At 36.6% G+C, this 19,856-nt stretch overlaps 3 protein-coding genes and 1 non-coding gene across 6 annotated transcripts; all 4 read left to right on the top strand.

The window, feature by feature from the left end:
• The first annotated feature begins 1,016 nt into the window (after positions 1-1,016).
• Positions 1,017-8,210, top strand: LOC100249818 (long chain base biosynthesis protein 2a). Of its 2 annotated transcripts, none has more exons than XM_002275432.4 (12): positions 1,017-1,329; positions 1,438-1,503; positions 3,216-3,304; positions 3,606-3,751; positions 3,830-3,954; positions 4,068-4,161; positions 5,010-5,173; positions 5,575-5,736; positions 6,769-6,895; positions 7,013-7,179; positions 7,326-7,433; positions 7,803-8,210. In XM_002275432.4, the coding sequence occupies exons 1-12, from the start codon at positions 1,204-1,206 to the stop codon at positions 7,896-7,898; spliced, it is 1,470 nt and encodes a 489-aa protein (XP_002275468.1). In that variant the 5' UTR covers positions 1,017-1,203; the 3' UTR covers positions 7,899-8,210. The 2 variants fall into 2 exon arrangements, with proteins under 2 accessions (XP_002275468.1, XP_010660694.1); XM_010662392.3 differs by having other exon boundaries at positions 1,070-1,329; positions 1,435-1,503.
• A 3,049-nt stretch (positions 8,211-11,259) lies between these two features.
• Positions 11,260-13,733, top strand: LOC100244687 (B3 domain-containing transcription factor FUS3). Its single transcript, XM_002275453.4, has 6 exons — positions 11,260-12,115; positions 12,591-12,680; positions 12,802-12,902; positions 13,012-13,058; positions 13,149-13,225; positions 13,306-13,733. The coding sequence occupies exons 1-6, from the start codon at positions 11,864-11,866 to the stop codon at positions 13,600-13,602; spliced, it is 864 nt and encodes a 287-aa protein (XP_002275489.2). The 5' UTR covers positions 11,260-11,863; the 3' UTR covers positions 13,603-13,733.
• Positions 13,734-14,249: 516 nt separating this feature from the next.
• Positions 14,250-14,322, top strand: TRNAK-CUU (transfer RNA lysine (anticodon CUU)). Its single transcript has one exon. It is a non-coding gene; the product is annotated as a tRNA-Lys (tRNA).
• LOC100267004 (V-type proton ATPase subunit C) lies at positions 14,320-19,486 on the top strand. 2 transcript variants are annotated; one of them, XM_002275474.5, is made up of 12 exons: positions 14,320-14,689; positions 14,789-14,857; positions 14,949-15,076; positions 15,157-15,256; positions 15,933-16,000; positions 16,089-16,230; positions 16,419-16,535; positions 16,748-16,873; positions 17,652-17,735; positions 17,832-17,911; positions 18,807-18,950; positions 19,052-19,486. In XM_002275474.5, exons 1-11 carry the CDS (start codon positions 14,576-14,578, stop codon positions 18,904-18,906), a joined length of 1,128 nt encoding a protein of 375 aa, XP_002275510.1. In that variant the 5' UTR covers positions 14,320-14,575; the 3' UTR covers positions 18,907-18,950; positions 19,052-19,486. The 2 variants fall into 2 exon arrangements, with proteins under 2 accessions (XP_002275510.1, XP_059598772.1); XM_059742789.1 differs by having other exon boundaries at positions 14,412-14,689; positions 18,807-19,486.
• Positions 19,487-19,856: the final 370 nt, after the last annotated feature.

The following is a 19,856-nucleotide window of genomic DNA, read 5'->3' as shown; positions in this document are numbered from 1 at the left end:
CTTTACCTTTTAATGCTTAATAAAAATAAAACATTACAAAAACAAATTGTCTAATACTTAACACTATTAAGCATTAAAGTTCTATTTAAAATTAAGTAAAAAAAACAAACATCACCTTAGACTATATTGACTATGATTTTTAATACTCCTTCCATGCAACATAGCTTCAATATAATTTTTTAATTTCATGCTAAATTAAAGCTCTTTATCCTACAATTTGAAAGAACTAATTTTAGTGTTATGTAATATCAAGGCCCTTTAGCCTATATTTTGGAAAAATAATTTGAAAAGTTTATCAATTTCCTTATGGTCACATGAAAAATAAGAAATTCATGCTCAAAAAGTTATTTATCACATTTGAAATGTAACTTGATTTAGTTATTATAATTTGATCACATTAGAAAGTAAGTTGGTGATATTTAGCAACTTAGCCACGTTTCAAACATTTATTTTGGTCATTACTTTCAAATGTGATGGATATGAATTTAATAGTTAAGGGCTTGTTTATGAAAAACGGTTTTTGAAAATTATTTTTTGATGTTTTGTTGAATAAAAGTTTGTTTGGAAGCTTAAAATGTCTTTAATCTATTTTTAATATTTTAAAATGTGTTTTAAAAATAATTTTTATACCTATGATTTTATTTTTAATTATTTTACATGTTTATATAATTATTTTTTAAAATAATTATAGGAAAACAAAAAAAATAACTAAAAAATATTATTTGAAGACGGTTTATTTTTTATTATTAAACATGTTTATATTTTTTTTTAATTTTTAAGAATAGAAAATTATTATCCAAAACAATTATCAAACACACCCTTTTTATTATTATTTTTATTTTATTCCATTCCTCGTGAGAGAGAGAAAAAAGGAAGAGGTGGTATAATTTTGTGTCGTCCATGCGTCAACGGAAAAAGGCCTCCCAAGAGGCCCAACGTGAAGTTTGTTGGGCCCAGCAGCCGGTGGGAAGTTTCCCTCCAGCGAATCCGGCAATTTAGTGGAAAACAGAAGATTCGAATTGGATTCCGGGTCTCACCGTTACTCCCAAGTCTTCAGCCAAATGACAAACTTCGACAATGACGCGTTTGGATAACTAACCTCTTCCATGTATCCACCAGGCAGCCGCCTCAAGTCTTCTCTAATTCCACCTTCTCTACTGCAAAACCGTCGACTCTAACATCAAGCACAGCACAAAAATCCAAATGATCGCAGTTCCATATGTAACTGCTTTAACCACCTACTTCAGCTATGGCTTACTCTTCGTCTTCGGCCAAATCAGGGACCTCTTCCGCAAAATTTTGGACTGGTTTCGCTCCAACAATCTTCAGGTCTCTTGTTTCTTCTACTTGTATTTTGTTATGGCTTTTCTTGTGTCTGCGTCTGCGTGCGTAGTTAATTCTTCACACTTAATTGTTGCTTTTTCCATGCTAAAGCAGGGGTACGCACCAATTTGCTTGGGATTTGAAGATTTCTATAAGCGACGCCTATATCTTCGTATTCAGGTACTTATTGTTGTTGTCACTGTTTAATCATTCTCGTTATGGTAATTGCAATGGAATTTTTGAGGTTGATGATTTTCGATTAGAGTTGATTCTGACATTTGATCCTGAAAAACGGTTTCTAATATGGGATGACCTGAAACTTTAAGCAATATAAGAATTTCAACGTGTTCATCATTGCTAGTGCAATAAAGGGTTACTCAATGGAACAGTTCAGTTCGATTATTGCTAGAAATGGATGGGAATTTACCCCCACCAATGGTTCTGTTCATCATTTTCATTATTCTATATAGAACCATGAAAACTGATACTTCATAATACCTTTGTCAGTAGCCTGCAGCTCACAATTATAGTCACACCCTTTTAAACCACTATATGGTAGAGCTTTTGACATTCAAGATTTCACGGAGGGTTGAATTCGAGTGAAGGGGGGAGATAGGGTTACAGAAAATCTACTATAATTCTAATTGATCTGTATTCTTTTCATTTTCACTGTTCTTTTTCCCCTCTTAATGAGATAAATTGTCATATTTTATCTTTTTCAAATTTAGGAAATATTAGTATCAAGCCACGTGTATTTTACCAATTGGCAATTCTTATGATCTTTCACCGGAAGAATTTCAAAATTTAATCCACTGGAACACAAAAACCTAGGAAAAGAATATGACAATTGTTGCAAAGTTTTCCAAATGATGGTTGTGATGAAGTTGAGAGCCCTATAAGCTGCAATTAAAAGCAAGAGAAAAAATGAGGGTCAAGCTTTGGTTTGGGTGTGTAGGATGATGGGGTCAAAGGAGGATTCTTAGATATCATGGAGAAATGTTACCATAAAGATTGCACTAGTTACCTTTCATTCTAAATGAATGGGAAATTACCATAAAGATTGTCGTACTCAAGTATCCTTCACTATCCTGCATCAATCCATCCACTGAGGAACTTATTTTTTACCCCCACAGTTGTTGAGGATTGATGCATAAGTAATGTTATTTTTTTGAAGTGAAAATGGGATATGAATGCATGAATAATGCAAAAATTATCCCCATGGGGTGGTATTGATTTAAAAATCTTCCAATTTTTTGGTGTTGTAACCTCATAGGGATTATGAAAGATTGTTTTGTTGTATGTCCCCCATTCAAAACCTCCCTACTTATCATTCATTGTTTAGAGCAAGGAAAAAGTTTTGGAAATTTATTTTCTTTCAACTTCCTGTATATATAACCAATCTAGTAAAGGCATCTAGGTCAAACTTTGCTGATTCATGTGCCCGGTTGGGACATGACTTGGGCAATGTTTTCATGATGCATCATCATTTTTAAGTGGGAAAAGCTAGAGCAAAAGTTATTGCATCATAAAGAGAAGGATTTTGTGCAATGGCTTATTCTTGGCAACATAGTAATTCTTTAAATTTGTTAATTTTTGTGCAATGGTTACATGCTAGTTTTTAGGATATTTCAGAAAAAAGTTACCCCTCCTTCTGCAATTTTGATATGAAATGATCATATAGAAGTTATTTTTGCCATTTATCATCATCAATTAATGCCTGCCACCCATCTAGTTAAGCAATTGCAATCCTATTGAGCTGCATCCTCCTAGAAGCACATGCCTTACATTTCTCTATTGCTTGGATATTTATAAAATTTCATGTTTATGTGCATTTGTTCCCATTGAATTATCCACATAAATGTGATTTTTCATATTGATCTTTCCATTGACAGGACTGCTTTGGAAGACCAATATCAAGTGCTCCTGATGCTTGGTTAGATGTGATCGAACGTAACTCCAATGACAATAACAAGACATTGAAGTAAGGTTCCCTTTTTGCATCAGATACTTAGCCTTGTCTTATAAGGAGTATTTAGTTTTCTCTTATTTTTGGTTGAAGTTAGTTTCTTATCTGTTTATTTATTTGCTTGACTTCATTTTTTGCCACACAATAAAATTTTTAGGATTTGCAGCCATAACATTATCATAGGATGGAAAAACTAGCAAACTTTAAGGGTCTGAATATGGTGCACAATGATTTATGGTTGCCCTGATTTACATTCTCCAGTGTAAGCTAAAACTCATAAATTTTTAGTATCTATCAACTAATCGATTTCATGCAGACGAACTAGCAATATCAGTCGATGCCTTAACTTGGGATCATACAACTACCTTGGCTTTGCTGCATCGGATGAATACTGCACGCCACGTGTAATTGAATCATTGAAGAAATTTTCACCAAGCACCTGTAGTAGCCGGGCTGATGGTGGTATGTGTATTATTTTTAAAATACATATGCTTAGTTATTCGTCTATTTAAATTTCTACTGACACATTTCATCTATCAGGCACAATAATGATGCATAATGAATTGGAAAAGTATGTCGCAAATTTTGTTGGAAAACCAGCTGCTATAGTGTTTGGAATGGGCTACGTGACAAACTCTGCCATCCTTCCAGTTCTGATTAGTAAGGTTTGTACAGTTAACTAATAAGAGCACTTCATAACAAGGGTTCACGTGGCTTAGAAGCTTTGTGTCACTAATCCTTGAATGTGAATGTTTTGGCTTGTTATTTCTGTTTACAGGGAGGCTTAATTATTAGTGATTCCTTGAATCATAGCTCCATTGTGAATGGTGCTCGAGGATCTGGAGCTACTATTCGTGTTTTCCAACATAATAGTAAGTCTTGATGTGGCATATATGGTTTTTACTTTTTAAAAATATGATGCCTATAAGGTGTCTTAGCTAGAGGGCAGTTAAATCTGGCTTGAGTTAAAGCTTGATTCGGTAATTGCTTGACCTCTTATTGAGCAGCTTCATCTGTTTGTTCAACTTGCAAATGTCAAACAAGCAAGGGGAGCAAGGACAAGCAGTTATGTTGGCTTTGATTGGGGGAAAAAGAATGGTTTGGGGCTAATGAAAATAGTTGCATAGTTTTGGTGGATATGCCGTTTTGCATTTTGTTTGAAAGAGTGGTGACATTGTAAAGGGAAAGATTTACCAGTCTGTATTGCACTACACAAGAGTACATTGATGCTTTTTATTTTGTAGGTGAAGATCTAATATCTAGAAATATCATAAGCTCTAGTGATACTACTCTATATAATTGGAAACTTTAAAATTTCTGAGGAATATATGATCCCTACCACCAAGCTAAGTATTAGCTTGCCTAAGCTTAGCTTGAAGTGACGAGCTACAGAAATGTCTCACACTTCGTGTTGATCAAACCACTTGTATGTAATAGGAGTTGCAAGCAATGTTTATATCTTATCCATATAATGGAAAAATGCAAATCAAGCAAAAATGATACATAATGGCAATAAGTTTTCCTTCAGAACCATGTTAGTAACTCGAGTAAAAATGATACATAATGGCAAAAATGATGCATAATGGCAATGATACATAATGGACTGACCACTTGGAAACTGCATTAATTTTCTGCTTGGTTTTCCTGAATGCACATACTCTTTGGAATTTAATTGAAATATTTTCCATGCTTTGTTTCTTTATTGCCATTTTGCTTCCAGCACCCTCTCATTTGGAGGAAGTTTTGAGAGAACAAATTGCTGAAGGACAGCCCAGGACGCATAGACCTTGGAAGAAGATCATAGTTGTTGTGGAGGGAATATACAGCATGGAAGGGGATCTTTGCAAACTTCCTGAGATAATAGCAATATGTAAAAAATATAAGGTTGTGCCGAGATGTAGCCTCTGTAACTCAGTATGCTATCATGTTGTTCTGTGAAGTTCACACTGTTAAAAATATAATGAACATTATTAGAAGTGACCTTTCCTTGAAGTTGATTATTTTCTGAAAATGACAAATGAGAAAATAAAATATAACTTTTGGCCACTGAATATATAGAAATGAGCATAACACAAAAAAAAAAAAAAAAATTCATTCCTTTTTCTCTCTTTTTCCCTTTTTTCTTTTGCTTCATGTTTATATATATAATGTATGTATGTATGCATGCATATGTAAGAAAGAAATATTTTCGTTGCTTTTTCTATGTGAATAGTTCTCTTTGTCTCTTTCCTTTCCGCCCCCCCCCCCTCTCTTTTGAGCATTCACTACATTCAACCCTGTTGTAGGCATATTCCTATTTGGATGAGGCCCACAGCATAGGTGCAGTTGGGAAAACAGGAAGAGGTGTTTGTGAGCTCTTAGGAGTGGATCCTGCTGATGTGGATATCCTGATGGGAACATTTACTAAATCATTTGGATCATGTGGTGGCTATATTGCAGGATCAAAGGTTTGTTTTTGCAACTGCCCTCAGTTGACTGTGATATATATATATATATATATATATATATGTGTGTGTGGGTGTGTGTGGAAAAAGGCAATATTCTAAGGAATGCTAATGAATACATCTTTATAAGGATGCTCCACACAAGTCTTCCCACAAAAGGTTGTTGGAAATAATACACTTATCCTAAATTTTAACCTGTTAATTGAATAGTTTGTCCCTGCTAATTTATCAGCCCCTTAATTTGCTTCCCTGCATAAATGACACTAATATATTCCTTTGAAGACCTTTGATTTCCAGGATTAATTTCCACAAATAGAAAGAGGCTTCATTCTTCCCTAGGACATAGCTTATGACCACTTGAGAATGCCCTTCAACAAGGAGATAAGATATGGATTCTGAATGGCTCACTTGGTTCCATCTCCAGGGATTGGGTGTCAATGACATGGAATGTAAATCAGGAGAACATTCTATGGGCTTGATATACACCTTTTAATTCTGCTATTAATTTTTTTCCCTTTCAAATAAATTGAACTGAAAGAACAAAGTTAGTTGACAACTTTATGGAAAAGCCACATTAAGTCACAGGACATCAAGTATTTTGATGTTAAAGAGAAGGATCTGTGTTTCCCTTACTGTGTATTTGGCCTACAAGGACATTGATCCATTTGGTTGGTTATGGGTGTTGTCTAAATACCAAGTTGACTTGAAACACCTTTATAGTTTGATTTTTCCCTCATTATGCAGTTATGAGTCATCAAGTCTATGTTTGTATGCAACTAATGAAACTGAACATTATTTGGCTAAACATTTCTAGACCTCGTTTTACTATATTTATGGAATGTATTTTTTCACTTGGTACTGAATCTTGTTATGCATGCATTGGCTGCATCACAGCGCTGAACTTTATCACTAATGCTGCATCCATTTTTTTAATGAGTTGTCCTTTCCTGAAAATGTCAGGATTCAAGTAGGTAAACTTTATTATGTACTTTGATTTGCATTTATTATAGTTGAAACTTCTGTTGGAATCTTCAGGAGCTCATTCAATACTTGAAACACACTTCCCCTGCTCATCTTTATGCAACTTCAATGTCACCACCAGCTGTGCAACAAATTATCTCTGCTATAAAGGTTATTCTTGGAGAGGATGGTTCTTGTAGAGGTAGGATAAATAAATCTTCTGTCATGCTTGGTTTTAACTTCTATTCTTGAATCTTTAGGTTTCAGACTCTCCATTGCTTTAATTGTTTTTGATTTTAGTGCTCTTGTGTCCATGTAGGAGCCCAAAAACTTGCACAAATACGTGAGAATAGCAACTTTTTCAGGTCAGAACTGCAGAGCATGGGTTTTGAGGTTCTTGGGGATAATGACTCTCCAGTGATGCCAATAATGCTTTATAATCCTGGCAAAATTCCTGCCTTCTCGCGAGAGTGCCTCAAGCAAAATGTGAGTCCATCAAGACATGCACGTGTCCTATAACTATGATTATTCCATTCTGGACTTTTAGCTCATGTCTATATGACCTGTCCTTCAAATGGCACAGTTTATTCTCATTTCATGGCTTTTTATCAAAGTCAATGGTGCTGTTACAGGTGGCCGTTGTAATGTCTGCTTTTCCAGCCACCCCACTACTGTTAGCAAGGGCACGTATCTGCATATCTGCATCTCATACCAAAGAAGACCTGATTAAAGGCTTGGAGGTAATTTGATTTAAATGTATTCTTTTTTCGGGCCATCCCTTATGTTCTCCTCAAAGTATATTCTTACCATTGCTTGTCATTTATTCCCTGTATGTCATTTCCTTTTGAGGAAGTTTCATCACACACAGAAAAAGGATGGATAGCACCATGGTTGCATATTGGTTCTTTTTGCATAATCCATTCCTATGCAGAGATAAACATGATTGACTAATTACCTTGGTCAGTATGTTCTACTATGGATGCAAAAACAATGAAGATTGATCCAATCTTTCAGAAATTGTGTTGCTCTTGTTTCGGATCCATGGTTATGAGTCTTTTAATGGGTGTGCTCCATCCATGGTTACACACTTAAACAGTTTCTTTTGTCAGGTTATCAGCCGAGTTGGCGATCTTGTTGGTATAAAATACTTCCCTGCGCAGCCCAAGGAGCAGCAACAAGAGGAAAAAACATCAAAACTGGACTGAAAGTGATGGACAACTCAAGTTTCACTTTGATAAGTTGGTAACTGTAAGCAGCTGCAACAGTGGATTGTGACTTTCAATGGGAAACAAATTCTTTTTGTTGCCTTGATAAGGTTTATTTCTGTCATTTGATCTAATCTTCTGGTAAAATGTTGTCTGACTGCCATGCAAGACTGGATGTAAGTAAGAGTGCCTCTGTTCATACAAAGTTACAAACACTGGTCAACTGGTTCTCATGTCCTGTCTGGAGCTAGCATATCTTTTTATTCTTTCTTTTTTCAAATATATATTATTTTTGCCTTTTTCTCTTGACCATTTGTTCAGTATAGCTGTAAGTTACTCCATTGTCATGTGCTAATATTACAGATAGACTTTTAATGTGTTTCCCTTATTGATGAGAAACTAGAAATTTTTAAGTTCAATTCTTGTGACTGTGTAAAATAAATTGGTATATTTTTCCCCTCTAGTATCATGAAACTTGCTAAGCATTATGAGGTAATTTTGCATTATTAAGGCACTATAGAGTTATTTAGGTGTTTGGATACCTCCTTTTTTTAAAAAAAAAAAAAAAAATTCATTTTTTGTTGACCTTTCAATTTAAAGACTTTTGTGTAGTTGAATATTTGGTTTTTTGTGAGATACTTTTTTGGGTTATTTGATTAAAATGGATAAATAACTCCCAATTTGTAAATCTACAAAAATGACTTAGGGAACACAAAAGCTAATTGGGTTTTCTCCAAGGTTGCCATCAACCCAAAAACTTTTTTTAGGCAAGATATTTATAGGATACAAATACCTAGTGGACTCAAATTAGAGTTTTCAAAATAAATCCAATTACAATGGTTAAATTAATCTAATTATGGAAAATTAATCTAAGGTATTTATATTTGGTAATTTAAAAAAAAAAACATTTAAAAAACCTTTTTTTTCAATTTCTTTTTTTAAACAAACTTTAATATACTATGAGCCTTATATAAATCCTATTAGTCTTTCTCAAATCTTTCTATATTTACTTTTGTTTATCTAGTTGATGATGCATAGCTTTGAATCTTCAAAGGAAAGTAAAACACATTATGTAGAAAACTTTTATGCTAGAATAAATGGAACAAAATTGCCAACTTAAATTATATACCCTAATGTACCAATAGAATCTTTTCAACCAACCAACCCTTGTGTCTACATGTTTCAACTAACAAACCCCACATGTCTTGCATGTAATGCACTCACATGCACAAGTGTGCCTCACCAAGATAACCCTTGCTTAGTATCAAAGCCTTTCATCGCATGTTAGGTCTCATGACCTTAGTCATGCCCAAGGCACATGCACATAGCATTGCTCACATGCAACTCATGCACCAAATTGCCTGCATCTCATGTCATCTCGGCCACATAGCCCACATTCAACATGTATCATGCTCTATTCAAGGCTTTGTGTCCATGCTCCTATGTCTTGCCTAAGCCATCGTGCACTTAAGTGTGTTCAAGGCCTAACGGTGCCTTGCACTTATCTATTTAGAGGCTTGGCGTGCCTTGGGTCTGCCTATGTCCTATCATAGCTCATACCCTTAGGTTGTCCCAAGTGAGGCTACCACCCCTTCCCTAAAAATCATTTTGAGTTGTTTCAAATATGCTAAGAGGAAATACCAAGGATGCTTCCACAAGCATAATGGATTTTCTCAAATTATAGAAAGTAAGGAAAAATACCTAATCACTTGAAAAATTATTCTTAGGCTTCTAGAAACCTAGGGAACCCATCAAAGTACCAACATCCAACACTTGAATGACACCACACATTGTCATTATCGCACATCTTGCCCTTGAGTCATTCAACATGTGTTGGCTATGTTGTGTGCACTTATTGCATTGCATGCTACCCATCACACACAACCTTGTTGTGCAATGTCATTCAACTTACTCTAATCCTTCAGGGTTGCCTCAGTCAAGTTCCTACGTATTTGTGCCTTTGGAAGCAACAACCTCTACCATAAGTGTGTTTTCTAAGTCACAACTCCTTGTTTGAGTTTAAGCATAGCACCGCTAACATGCTTTGGGCTGTGTGGGCACAAGGTGCCACCAAACATGCCCACATCTTACATTTTAATGACTAAGGTGCTAACAACAACTCTTAATCCAACATTATAATGTTACTTTCTTAAGGAGGTGATCAATAAATAAGAATTTGGATAGCTCAAGTTACGGTTTGAAGCGTTGATGGATGATAAATGTTCCAATCCTAAGTCGATAAAATAAAGGCATGCATAGAAGAGCAATTGGTCGTAATGCCAACAAGCTAAGTAAGCAAAGCTTAGTGTATAAGTACTTTTTTATGGGAACGACAGATAAGAAAGGTGTTGTATGATAGTGCATCAATTGTGGCATGTTCCACACATTTGCACTTGTCATGCAACAATTATGAGGGAATGTACTCCACGACGTACCAAACAATCACTAAAGGGATAGCATGTGGTGGCTACAAGCGCTTATAGCCATCATATTTCTATGTAGGAGATTATGCCCCTCTTATTTAAGGCAGGACTTTTGTCATGCTTGCTCGAAGCAAAGGTTTGTGTTAAAAATAAACTTTTCATCTGAGTCATATATCAGGCCACAACAAAAGTAATTGAGAAAATCCTGAAAGCACGTGATACCAAAAATAAAAAATTTAATTTCTCAAAATCAAAATGCTCTATTAGATTTATCTTCTAATCCATCCTAAGAAGAATTTTACTAAACCTAATAAAAGAAGCAGCTATGTATTGAAAATATCACTAAAAATAGTACTGAAAATTTTGAAGACTTCAATTTGGATGATATTTTCTTTATTAAAAATAAATAAATAAATAAATACAGGATGCCTGTATTAATGGCATCGTGAATTTAGCGTCTGCTCCCAAGTTTTTATTGGCGTTTGGCATGCCCTGTGAATCCGGGCCGGGACTGGGAGCGAGAAAACTAGGGTATCACCTCCGGAAAATTTTCTAGCGGGAAATGGTAGCTGGTTTCTCTGATCTCTTACCCACCTCTGCATGATCGCCACGTGGCTTATCAATTACATAAATCAGTGGGTCTAATTAAGTGGAACAGCCTCAAATCGATTTAATATCTCTGGGTTCCGCTCCGCTACATGTGAGACACCAACGGAATAATTTAAACCCACAGAAACCGATGAAAATTCTACAGATCGTAGGGTAAGGAATGCACGTGTCCAGGTATCATGCTTTCCGTATAGTGCAACCACGGGAAGGTTCCTGGGAGTAGCGCGCAGGAGAACGCAACAAAAAAAAGAGCCGTTTCTATTGCCCGTTTCAAATTCAAAACCACGTCGCTTCTCTATTGCTATAGGTAGAGAGAGAAAGAGAGGAGGGGGGGAGAGAGAGTGGAAGTATGAACATGAAAGACGGAACTTCCAATATGCCCAAACGCCATTGATTTCTGTTTCAGAATTCAGAGCTTTTTCAACACCTGGAGCTCAAAACAAGAGCAACATAGCAACCTCCACCACCCATCCGTCAACCACCGCTTGGCCAAACCCTAACCACTCCTCTCCACCCAGAGACCCTATCCTCTCACGCACTCTAACCCACGCAACGCTCTAGCTTTTCACCTCCCAAAAAAAAAAGACAGAAGAAATGGAATCTGAACCCGAACCCTAACCCTAACCCCCGGTTCGTGATCTGTTGTTTAGAATCCAAAGCCCCCCATTAGATATAAACAAACAAATATCAAAAAAGCAAAGTATGAATGCAGGTTCCACAAGTGTCACCCGAACCAGAGACTGCACGCGCCAAACCCTTGCTAAAAATAGAAAAAAGAAGCCCACTATGTACCGAAGCTTTCTCTTTATCAGCTCCATATCGTGATTGCAAAGCTTCCATCACCGGTGGAGAGAGGGCAGACGACAGTCTCACAGAAAACTAGTGGGTGACAAGGGCTCGACCATCCACCTTCTCCCCTAACCCTAAATCCTAATGATGGAGCAAAACGAGGCGTATGCTTTAATGGCAGGTGTTGGGGGTGAGCTTAGCTTTGTCACAGTGAGAGGGGACAAGACTCATGAGGGGTCGGATCGGAGTCCACCCACTCGTGACCTCGTTGCCGCTTCCAGTTTCGGTGTCCAAGGGAGGAAAAGGATGCCCAGACAGAGGCGATCATCCGCCATCAACCTTCTCACTTTTGCTCCTTCCACCTCCCCGCACGTGCCTCCCCCTCCCCCCGCACGTGTGAGCTTTCTTTTTCTCTCCTCTCTTCCTTCTAAGTTCTTAGTCCTATCTTTAAAAAGAAAACCACTTGATTTTCCATTTTTTTATTGTAATGATTATCCTTATTTGGGATTTCACGTTTTCTGACTCCATATCTGAGTTCTCCAGGTGATCGGAGTACGGTGAGTTTACTGGATCTGTGTTTCTGTACACATTATCTTCTGGGATTTTTCTTTTATTTTTAATTAAAAAAAAAAAACTCTATGTATAGTTATTTGGTATATCCTTAGTGAGATTTCCATCCCAAACCAGAAATGTAGAGAAAAAAAAAAAACTACTATTATAATATCAAAATTCACTAGATTCTACTTTTTGGGGTGTTGGAACTTAATTTGTTGGCTAGTGAGAGGTTGAGTAAATGTAGCCCTATTTTACATCCTTTGTTGGATGGCCAAGTGTTTCATGTAATGCCTTACACATTGATGTTATGGTTTAGGCAATTGATCGAAAGTGGCTAAGATTTCTTTTCGAGAAAGAACTCAAGAACAGCGATGTAGGCTCCCTTAGGAGAATGGTACTCCCGAAGGTTTGTAGTTTGACTCATATTGTTTGAACTCCCGTGAAGAGCTATGGTCGCATAACAACTGCCATTGTTGGACTTTATTTGCTTACGAAACCTTACTAAAATGCGGGACATTTGGCTTCAGAAATCGGCTGAGACTCACCTCCCTCTCCTTGAGGCAAAGGAAGGGATTCTCATCACCATGTATGATTTGGATGGCCAGCATGTTTGGAACTTCAAGTACAGGTTCGAGTCATTAATAATTTATACCTACTTCTCTACTATGATCAATTAATTTGATTCTCAATTGTACAACCAAATCATTTTTTTAATGGTAAGATCAATTTATATGCAGGTTTTGGCCCAATAATAATAGCCGAATGTATGTGCTTGAGAACACCGGTGAGTGCGAGTGGATCATTAACATTTTTTCTCTTTTAAATTTCCACCAAACCATAGGTTTGTTGTCATGCTCATAACGAGTTTTCTCAGGGGAATTTGTTAATGTTCATGGACTACAGCTTGGAGACTACATTATGCTTTACCATGATGGTCAAACTCAGAGCTTAGTAAGCGTGCTGCTGCTCTTTGACTGTTTCAGCAGTTTAATTGCAAATGGTTAATATGTATTATGTTGAAATTTTCTTAGGTCATTGAGGCTAGGAAGGCTTCTGAAAAAAATCTGCACGCTGATCTAAGTAAGAATATCGCTGTCAGTGACCTCTTTCTTCAAGATCTGGAGGCCAATCGATCAAATTATTTTCTGGCAATGGACACAGGCACATCGTTTGTGTATGAGACCACCTTCTCGAATGATTCTCCGCTTGACTTTTTGGGTGGCTCGATGACCAACTATCCTGGTGGATCAGTGAGCAACTATTCAAGATTTGGAGCACTGGAAGGCTTTGGATCTGTAGAGAGCTTGTCACTCGATGATTTCTGTTGAGCTTCTGCGTGCCCAGTGGTGTATCATTGTTGTACTAAACAATAGCTTGCTGCCTGCAGCTACCAACAACAATGGGTGATATGTAATAATAAATAACAACTAAAAAACTTTTGAAATGTCTTTTGCATATATGTCTTTCCTTCTCTCCTAGACTGACAGCTGATAAAAATGCTAGAACTAGCGATTTCAGATGATAATTTGCTAATGAAATTTTGGGTGTTAATGCAATATCTAGTGTAGTTAGAATGTTATCACTTATCACAACCTTAGGTGCCTTCTAAGCACTCGTGTGGCACTTAGATTGTACCCATGCAAATATTAGAAACTTCAATGGTCGTCCTTAGTATTGGTAAGTCAGGCTAGGGAAAGAAGAAAATATTTAAAGAGTAGAGGAATAGAAGGGATATAAGTACATAAACTATACCTTGGAGGAAGCTTTAGCTTTGTTGCCTACTAGTCTACAAAAGACTTTATCTATTTGTAGATATGTTCGTAAACTCCCATCCAATGTCAATTACTAAAATAACCTTTTTAGCTTTTTTTTAGGTGTCCTTTCTTTATTTTTTGGAATTTGGGGGATAATTAGAGTAGATTTGAATTAATTTAAATATAGATATAATATAAAGTCAAGTTCTCTTGTCGACAAAGCCCGTCTAGCTCAGTCGGTAGAGCGCAAGGCTCTTAACCTTGTGGTCGTGGGTTCGAGCCCCACGGTGGGCGATTTGAGTTTTTTTCAATACGACGTCGTACCATGGTGGGCATCTTTTTTGAATAATACGACGTCGTTGGCTTCCCTCACCAGGAGTGGACCCAGGCTCAGAAAATTACATTCTGTTTCACCGTATTATAAAACGACAGACATCATTGCCTTTTTCCCACGCAGTCCGATCTCTGCCATTGCCAAACATCCTTGCTAACTCTCTCTCCTCCGGCTATTTCACTTGCGATTCAGAGCTCCAAACCCAATTTTCCAATGGCTACCAGATACTGGTCGGTGTCTCTTCCAGTTCGAACCTCCGCTTCTTCACTATGGAATCGTTTACAGGACGCCATTTCTAAGCATTCCTTCGACACTCCTCTCTACAGGGTACGCCATCCCCGTATTTTTCTCATCTCTCTCCATAATTCAAATATTTCATTTTCTTGTTACTAGCTTCTCTCTCTTTTTTTTGTTTGTCTTTTGCAGTTCAATATCCCTAATCTCCGTGTAGGAACCCTAGATTCCCTATTATCCCTCAGCGATGACCTTCAGAAGGTAAAATTTCTCCAATTGAACTCCAAATTTCATATTTCTATCTTTTTTATTGAATTGAAACTTTAGAGATTTTGATTGGTGAAATTTACAGTCAAACAGCTTCGTCGAAGGAGTGACGCACAAGATCAGGCGCCAGATCGAGGATTTAGAGAAGGCATCGGGCGTGGAGACAAGTGCACTTACGGTGGATGGAGTACCAGTTGATTCCTACCTCACCAGGTGATTATGGAAATTGTCTGGATTTGAAATTAGGTGGTTTTTATCTTATGGATGAACTGAATTTCGTTTTCTAATGGAAGATTTGTTTGGGACGAAGCCAAGTTTCCCACGATGTCACCTCTGAGGGAGATCGTGGATAGTATTCATCATCAAGTATCAAAGATCGAGGATGATCTTAAGGTATTGAACAAAAGTCCCATATGCAGATCCGTTATTCAAATTTTAAACGATTAAACACATTATAGTTTATCATTCAGTGGTAACTTTGTTCTCCTGAACCACTTCATGTTATGATACTAAAATTACATACCACAATAGAAGTAGCTCTCCAAAACAATAGTCCGAGTTGAATTTAGCCTGAGCAAAAAGAAACTGAGATCTTTGAGCGAGTAATGAAAGACAAGATTAAACAGGGAATCTAAGATATAATAGATGGGCTCAAACAGAACATATGAAACGTGAATAGAGTTTGAATTTCAGGGAAAATGGACGTCCAACCTAGTTAAATAAACCCTCTTAGTTAGGAATTTCATGATCATGTGATCATAAAAATGTTCCGTAATCCCTTTTTTTTTTTTTAGTAATATAATGTTCTCTTTTTATATGCAAATATTCATCTATTTATGGAATCAGTTACTGGATACTGACCTTGGCATTGTGTTGTTCCACACTGCCTTCAGTAGGTAAAGCCTTTCTTTTACTTAGGTTGTCTGATTATATTGCAACTCTTGATTCAATAATTAAACCAATTTACAATGAGATAAAAAAAATTGTATACATATTTTTACTTATTTGGTTTACAGTTTGTAGACTGTATTTGGATGTTTGGGTATTGAATCATTATTTCTTATGCTAGGTTCGCATTGCTGAGTATAATAATGTGCGCAGTCAGCTCAATGCTATTAATCGAAAGCAAAGTGGAAGGTATACCTTGGTTGAAATCTGTTTGTAGGACAAACAAGATTTTATTTACTGTGATTTCTTTTCTGATCGACCTCTTTGCTTGCTTCAGCCTAGCTGTTCGTGATCTTTCCAACCTAGTAAAGCCAGAGGACATTATTGCCTCAGAACATTTAGTGACACTTCTTGCAATTGTTCCCAAGTATTCTCAGAAGGACTGGTTGTCAACTTATGAAACATTGACTAGCTATGTGGTAAGAACTATTTTTTCTGGCTATATATTCTAACTTAAGCGAATTATGGTCCTGAAGATATCATCTGCAGTAGGTTGGTAACTGGCTCGTGTGATGTCATACCTTTTAAATTTCTGGAGTATTTGAATACATTGTTTGACTTTTTGTTCATTGTAATCTTCCTGATTAATTGAGCTAACCTCTTTCAGGTCCCCAGGTCATCCAAGAAGCTGCATGAAGACAATGAGTATGCTCTATACACTGTAACCCTGTTTCACCGTGTTGCTGACAATTTTAGAACAAATGCACGTGAAAGAGGATTTCAAGTGAGTTTGTTCTTTAACACACTCAAGGATTATGCTACAGAAATAACTTTACCTCAAATTTATACTATTTTGATTTTTTTTGTTAGTGGACATAGTGCAAATTGCCAAATTCATGAATTCCATGACCAAATAGCATTGCCTTTTAGTTTAATGTTTGATTTAGTGGAAATCTGTACTTAATGGGTGTATGTTTGATTCTTAATGTGATACAGATTCGTGATTTTGAATATAGTTCAGAAGCACAGGAAAGTAGGAAGGAAGAGTTGGAAAAATTGATGCGAGACCAGGAAACATTTAGGAGCACTCTTTTGCAATGGTGCTATACCAGTTATGGGGAGGTAATTTTCCCAATTTTTTTTTTTCCTGTGAAATAATTGAAATATCATGAAAGTTTCAAGAGGCTTTGATATGTATTTGTTACATGAAAATAGAAACTAAGCAAAATGGAAATAGCAAGTTTGATAGTTTGATAGTTTGATGTAAGGTCAAGTCAGGAGATAATTTTCCCCCTTGGATTTTGCATTTATAATTTGTCTATCATGGTAATTGACAATAAAGGCCATGACATGATACAGGTTCAAGGGGACTGGTATATTATTTTGCATGATAAAAGCTTCTGATAATGGATTTTTTATTGAGTCCTTGACCTATACAATTGTTAGAATTGCACTTTACCGTCATCTAACTGGTTTAATTAATTATATAAGTATTTTGTGTTTTATAACTTCCCGCCATCTTTTATCGAAAGGACCGTTTCCAACCCTTGTCTTTTCTATCTTAAAAGATGATATAGTCTCCTTCTAGCCTTACCCATGACCATGTTTCATGTTTTTAAAGTAAAATTAGTTACAGATGGAAAATGAACAATTGAAAAAAATTATGGTGAAGTTGTAGTACTGATCATTAATCATTATTTTGGTGTTAAGTAAATGGTCTGATGGTGCTACAAGTTGGTGCCTACATGTATAGTTGTGATTGGGACTTGGTTGACCTTGTGTGGTTGTCTGTCTTTAGGATGTGAATGACTTGTGTTGTTGATAGAGTGTGGCTATTGTTGTTTCCTTCCAATGTTAAATTTTGGTAATTTTATTTTTATATCATGAGTTTCTCCTTCAGGTTTTCAGCTCCTGGATGCATTTTTGTGCTGTACGTGTCTTTGCAGAGAGTATCCTTAGATATGGCTTGCCACCATCCTTCTTGGTAAATAAACCATTCAACTCCAACATTCCTTCTTGGAATCCCTCCCTCACGAATTTTCTTTTATTGATTGAGGATTGGTTGTTGAGATGATTTCAGGCATGTGTGTTAGCTCCATCCGTTAAAAGTGAGAAGAAAGTGCGATCAATTCTTGAAGGGCTATGTGACAGCACAAACAGGCAAGTCAATGATCTTGGTCACTTTATGGCACATATGATGGATGAAGCTAAACAACCATAAATGGATAGAAATTTTGAGACGAAATAATATGATTTTTAACTACCAGGTGCATCTATAAAATGGGCTGGTTAATGGCATGATTCTAATGAGATCTATTTGAGTTGGTGGGATCAATTGTCATACAGAATGGTCATAAAACACCCAAAGGTCCAAAATAGGATTAAATTTATTGTTCGAGTAATTGCTCAATGAAAACTTTTCACCAAAATAAAATGGTAATCTTTTTGGATAGGAGAGAAAAAATAAATGGAATTTTGATGCCTTAGAACTACTTTGGGTCTGAAGGGTGGTTATCAGTAGCGGAGCCAGCAGTTTAGTACACGAGGGGCAACTTTTAACACTTATATGGGCCTTAGCCCCCAATGGTTCAAACTTGTCATTGTTAAAGGGGGCAATAAGAGTCCTGGGTTCAAGTTCTCCTATTGCACGAAGTAAGAGTTTTTTTGTTTTAACATTTTCAAGGGGGGCACCTGCCCCCCTAGGCCCTAGCAGCTCCACCAGTGGTGGTTATAGTATTCTTACTTAATCTTTTTATCCATCTTCTTGGCAAACAAGCAGAGGTGAAGCGTATGCAGGCTGCATCCGTTGCTTTCTTAAGATATTCAACACATTCCCTAACTAAATATGCTTCTTTTCTCATGTTTCAGTTCTTGCTAAATTTTTTGTTATAAATTTCATTCCATTTTTTTCTCAAGTTTTCTCCTGAACTTCTGCCTTTAAAATTATTTGCATACAGAATATTTCTATACTTGCCATATATTGATTTTTTTTATTTATATGTAAAGTACTTTTTGAGAGCTCCAGTTTGATCCTTCCTCAATGTTTTTAATGCAGCGCATTTTGGAAATCTGAGGATGACGCAGGAGGGATGGCTGGTCTAGGAGGTGACGCTGATGCCCACCCATATGTCTGCTTCACAATTAATCTTGTTTGATCAAGACTGGGTTCCAGCTCCCTGTTCATTTCAAATCCTATGGGGTAGGATTCTCTCACCATTACTATTGCAATGGGCATGCACTAAAAATGCTGTATATTACCATCAACTACCCCATTCTTTGGTGGTTTATTTGTATTTGCAGGGCAGAAGCTTGGGGGCTGGAGGTGGTTATGTTTATTTAGGGTTTATGTAATTTACGAGCCGAGAGAAGATAAATTTACGGTTAAAGATTCTATGAGTTGTTTCATGAGTTTGAAAACCTGGAGATGTAAGTCTCTGACTGTTGGTGGTTCGTGCCTCTTTTCCATCTAGAGCTTCAAGCTTGGGAGGTCTGGTCTGAGATCAGGCCAGTGCATGCCTTTGTTCAGGATGCCCCCAGGGTACTTGCTTTAATAGATTGGATTGGGCCAGGATTAAATTGGGTTGACCAACAATGATAATTAATTATTGATTCATATAGTCATGGTTATCCTTCCTGAAGGAACAAGATTTTGTTCAATTGGAGATAAATATCTGATGTATGTGGTATGTGACTCTTTTTACTCCATTATACAACATAGATAAAGATTTCACAAAAGTTAGGTGCCTCTCATGGTCCAGTGTTTGGAATTCCCGCCAAATATTCTTGGTTCTGCCTCTGCCTCCACTCATCAGAGTGGTGAGTGGTAACTGCAAGGAAGACCCTTTATCCTACATAGACTGCATTAAGGTGAGAGGAGAGGTGAGAAGACGAAGTCCACCTACCACGTTGGTGGGAGTATGAAGCGTGAAGTGCATCTTCGGAGGCTTTTGCCTTAATGGCAGCACTTTGATCTGATTGATTTAAATGGATATTTGATTGAGGATCAAATATGACCTTATTTTACAAAAGCTTATGCCTACTTTATAAAAAAATTATAATTTGTTAATAAAAATAATCTCCTTTTAATATTTTGTACTTAATTTCA

Source organism: Vitis vinifera, chromosome 14 (genome assembly GCF_030704535.1).
Source record: "Vitis vinifera cultivar Pinot Noir 40024 chromosome 14, ASM3070453v1".
Classification (NCBI taxonomy): domain Eukaryota; kingdom Viridiplantae; phylum Streptophyta; class Magnoliopsida; order Vitales; family Vitaceae; genus Vitis; species Vitis vinifera.
This window is presented reverse-complemented; position numbering and strand designations above follow the sequence as displayed.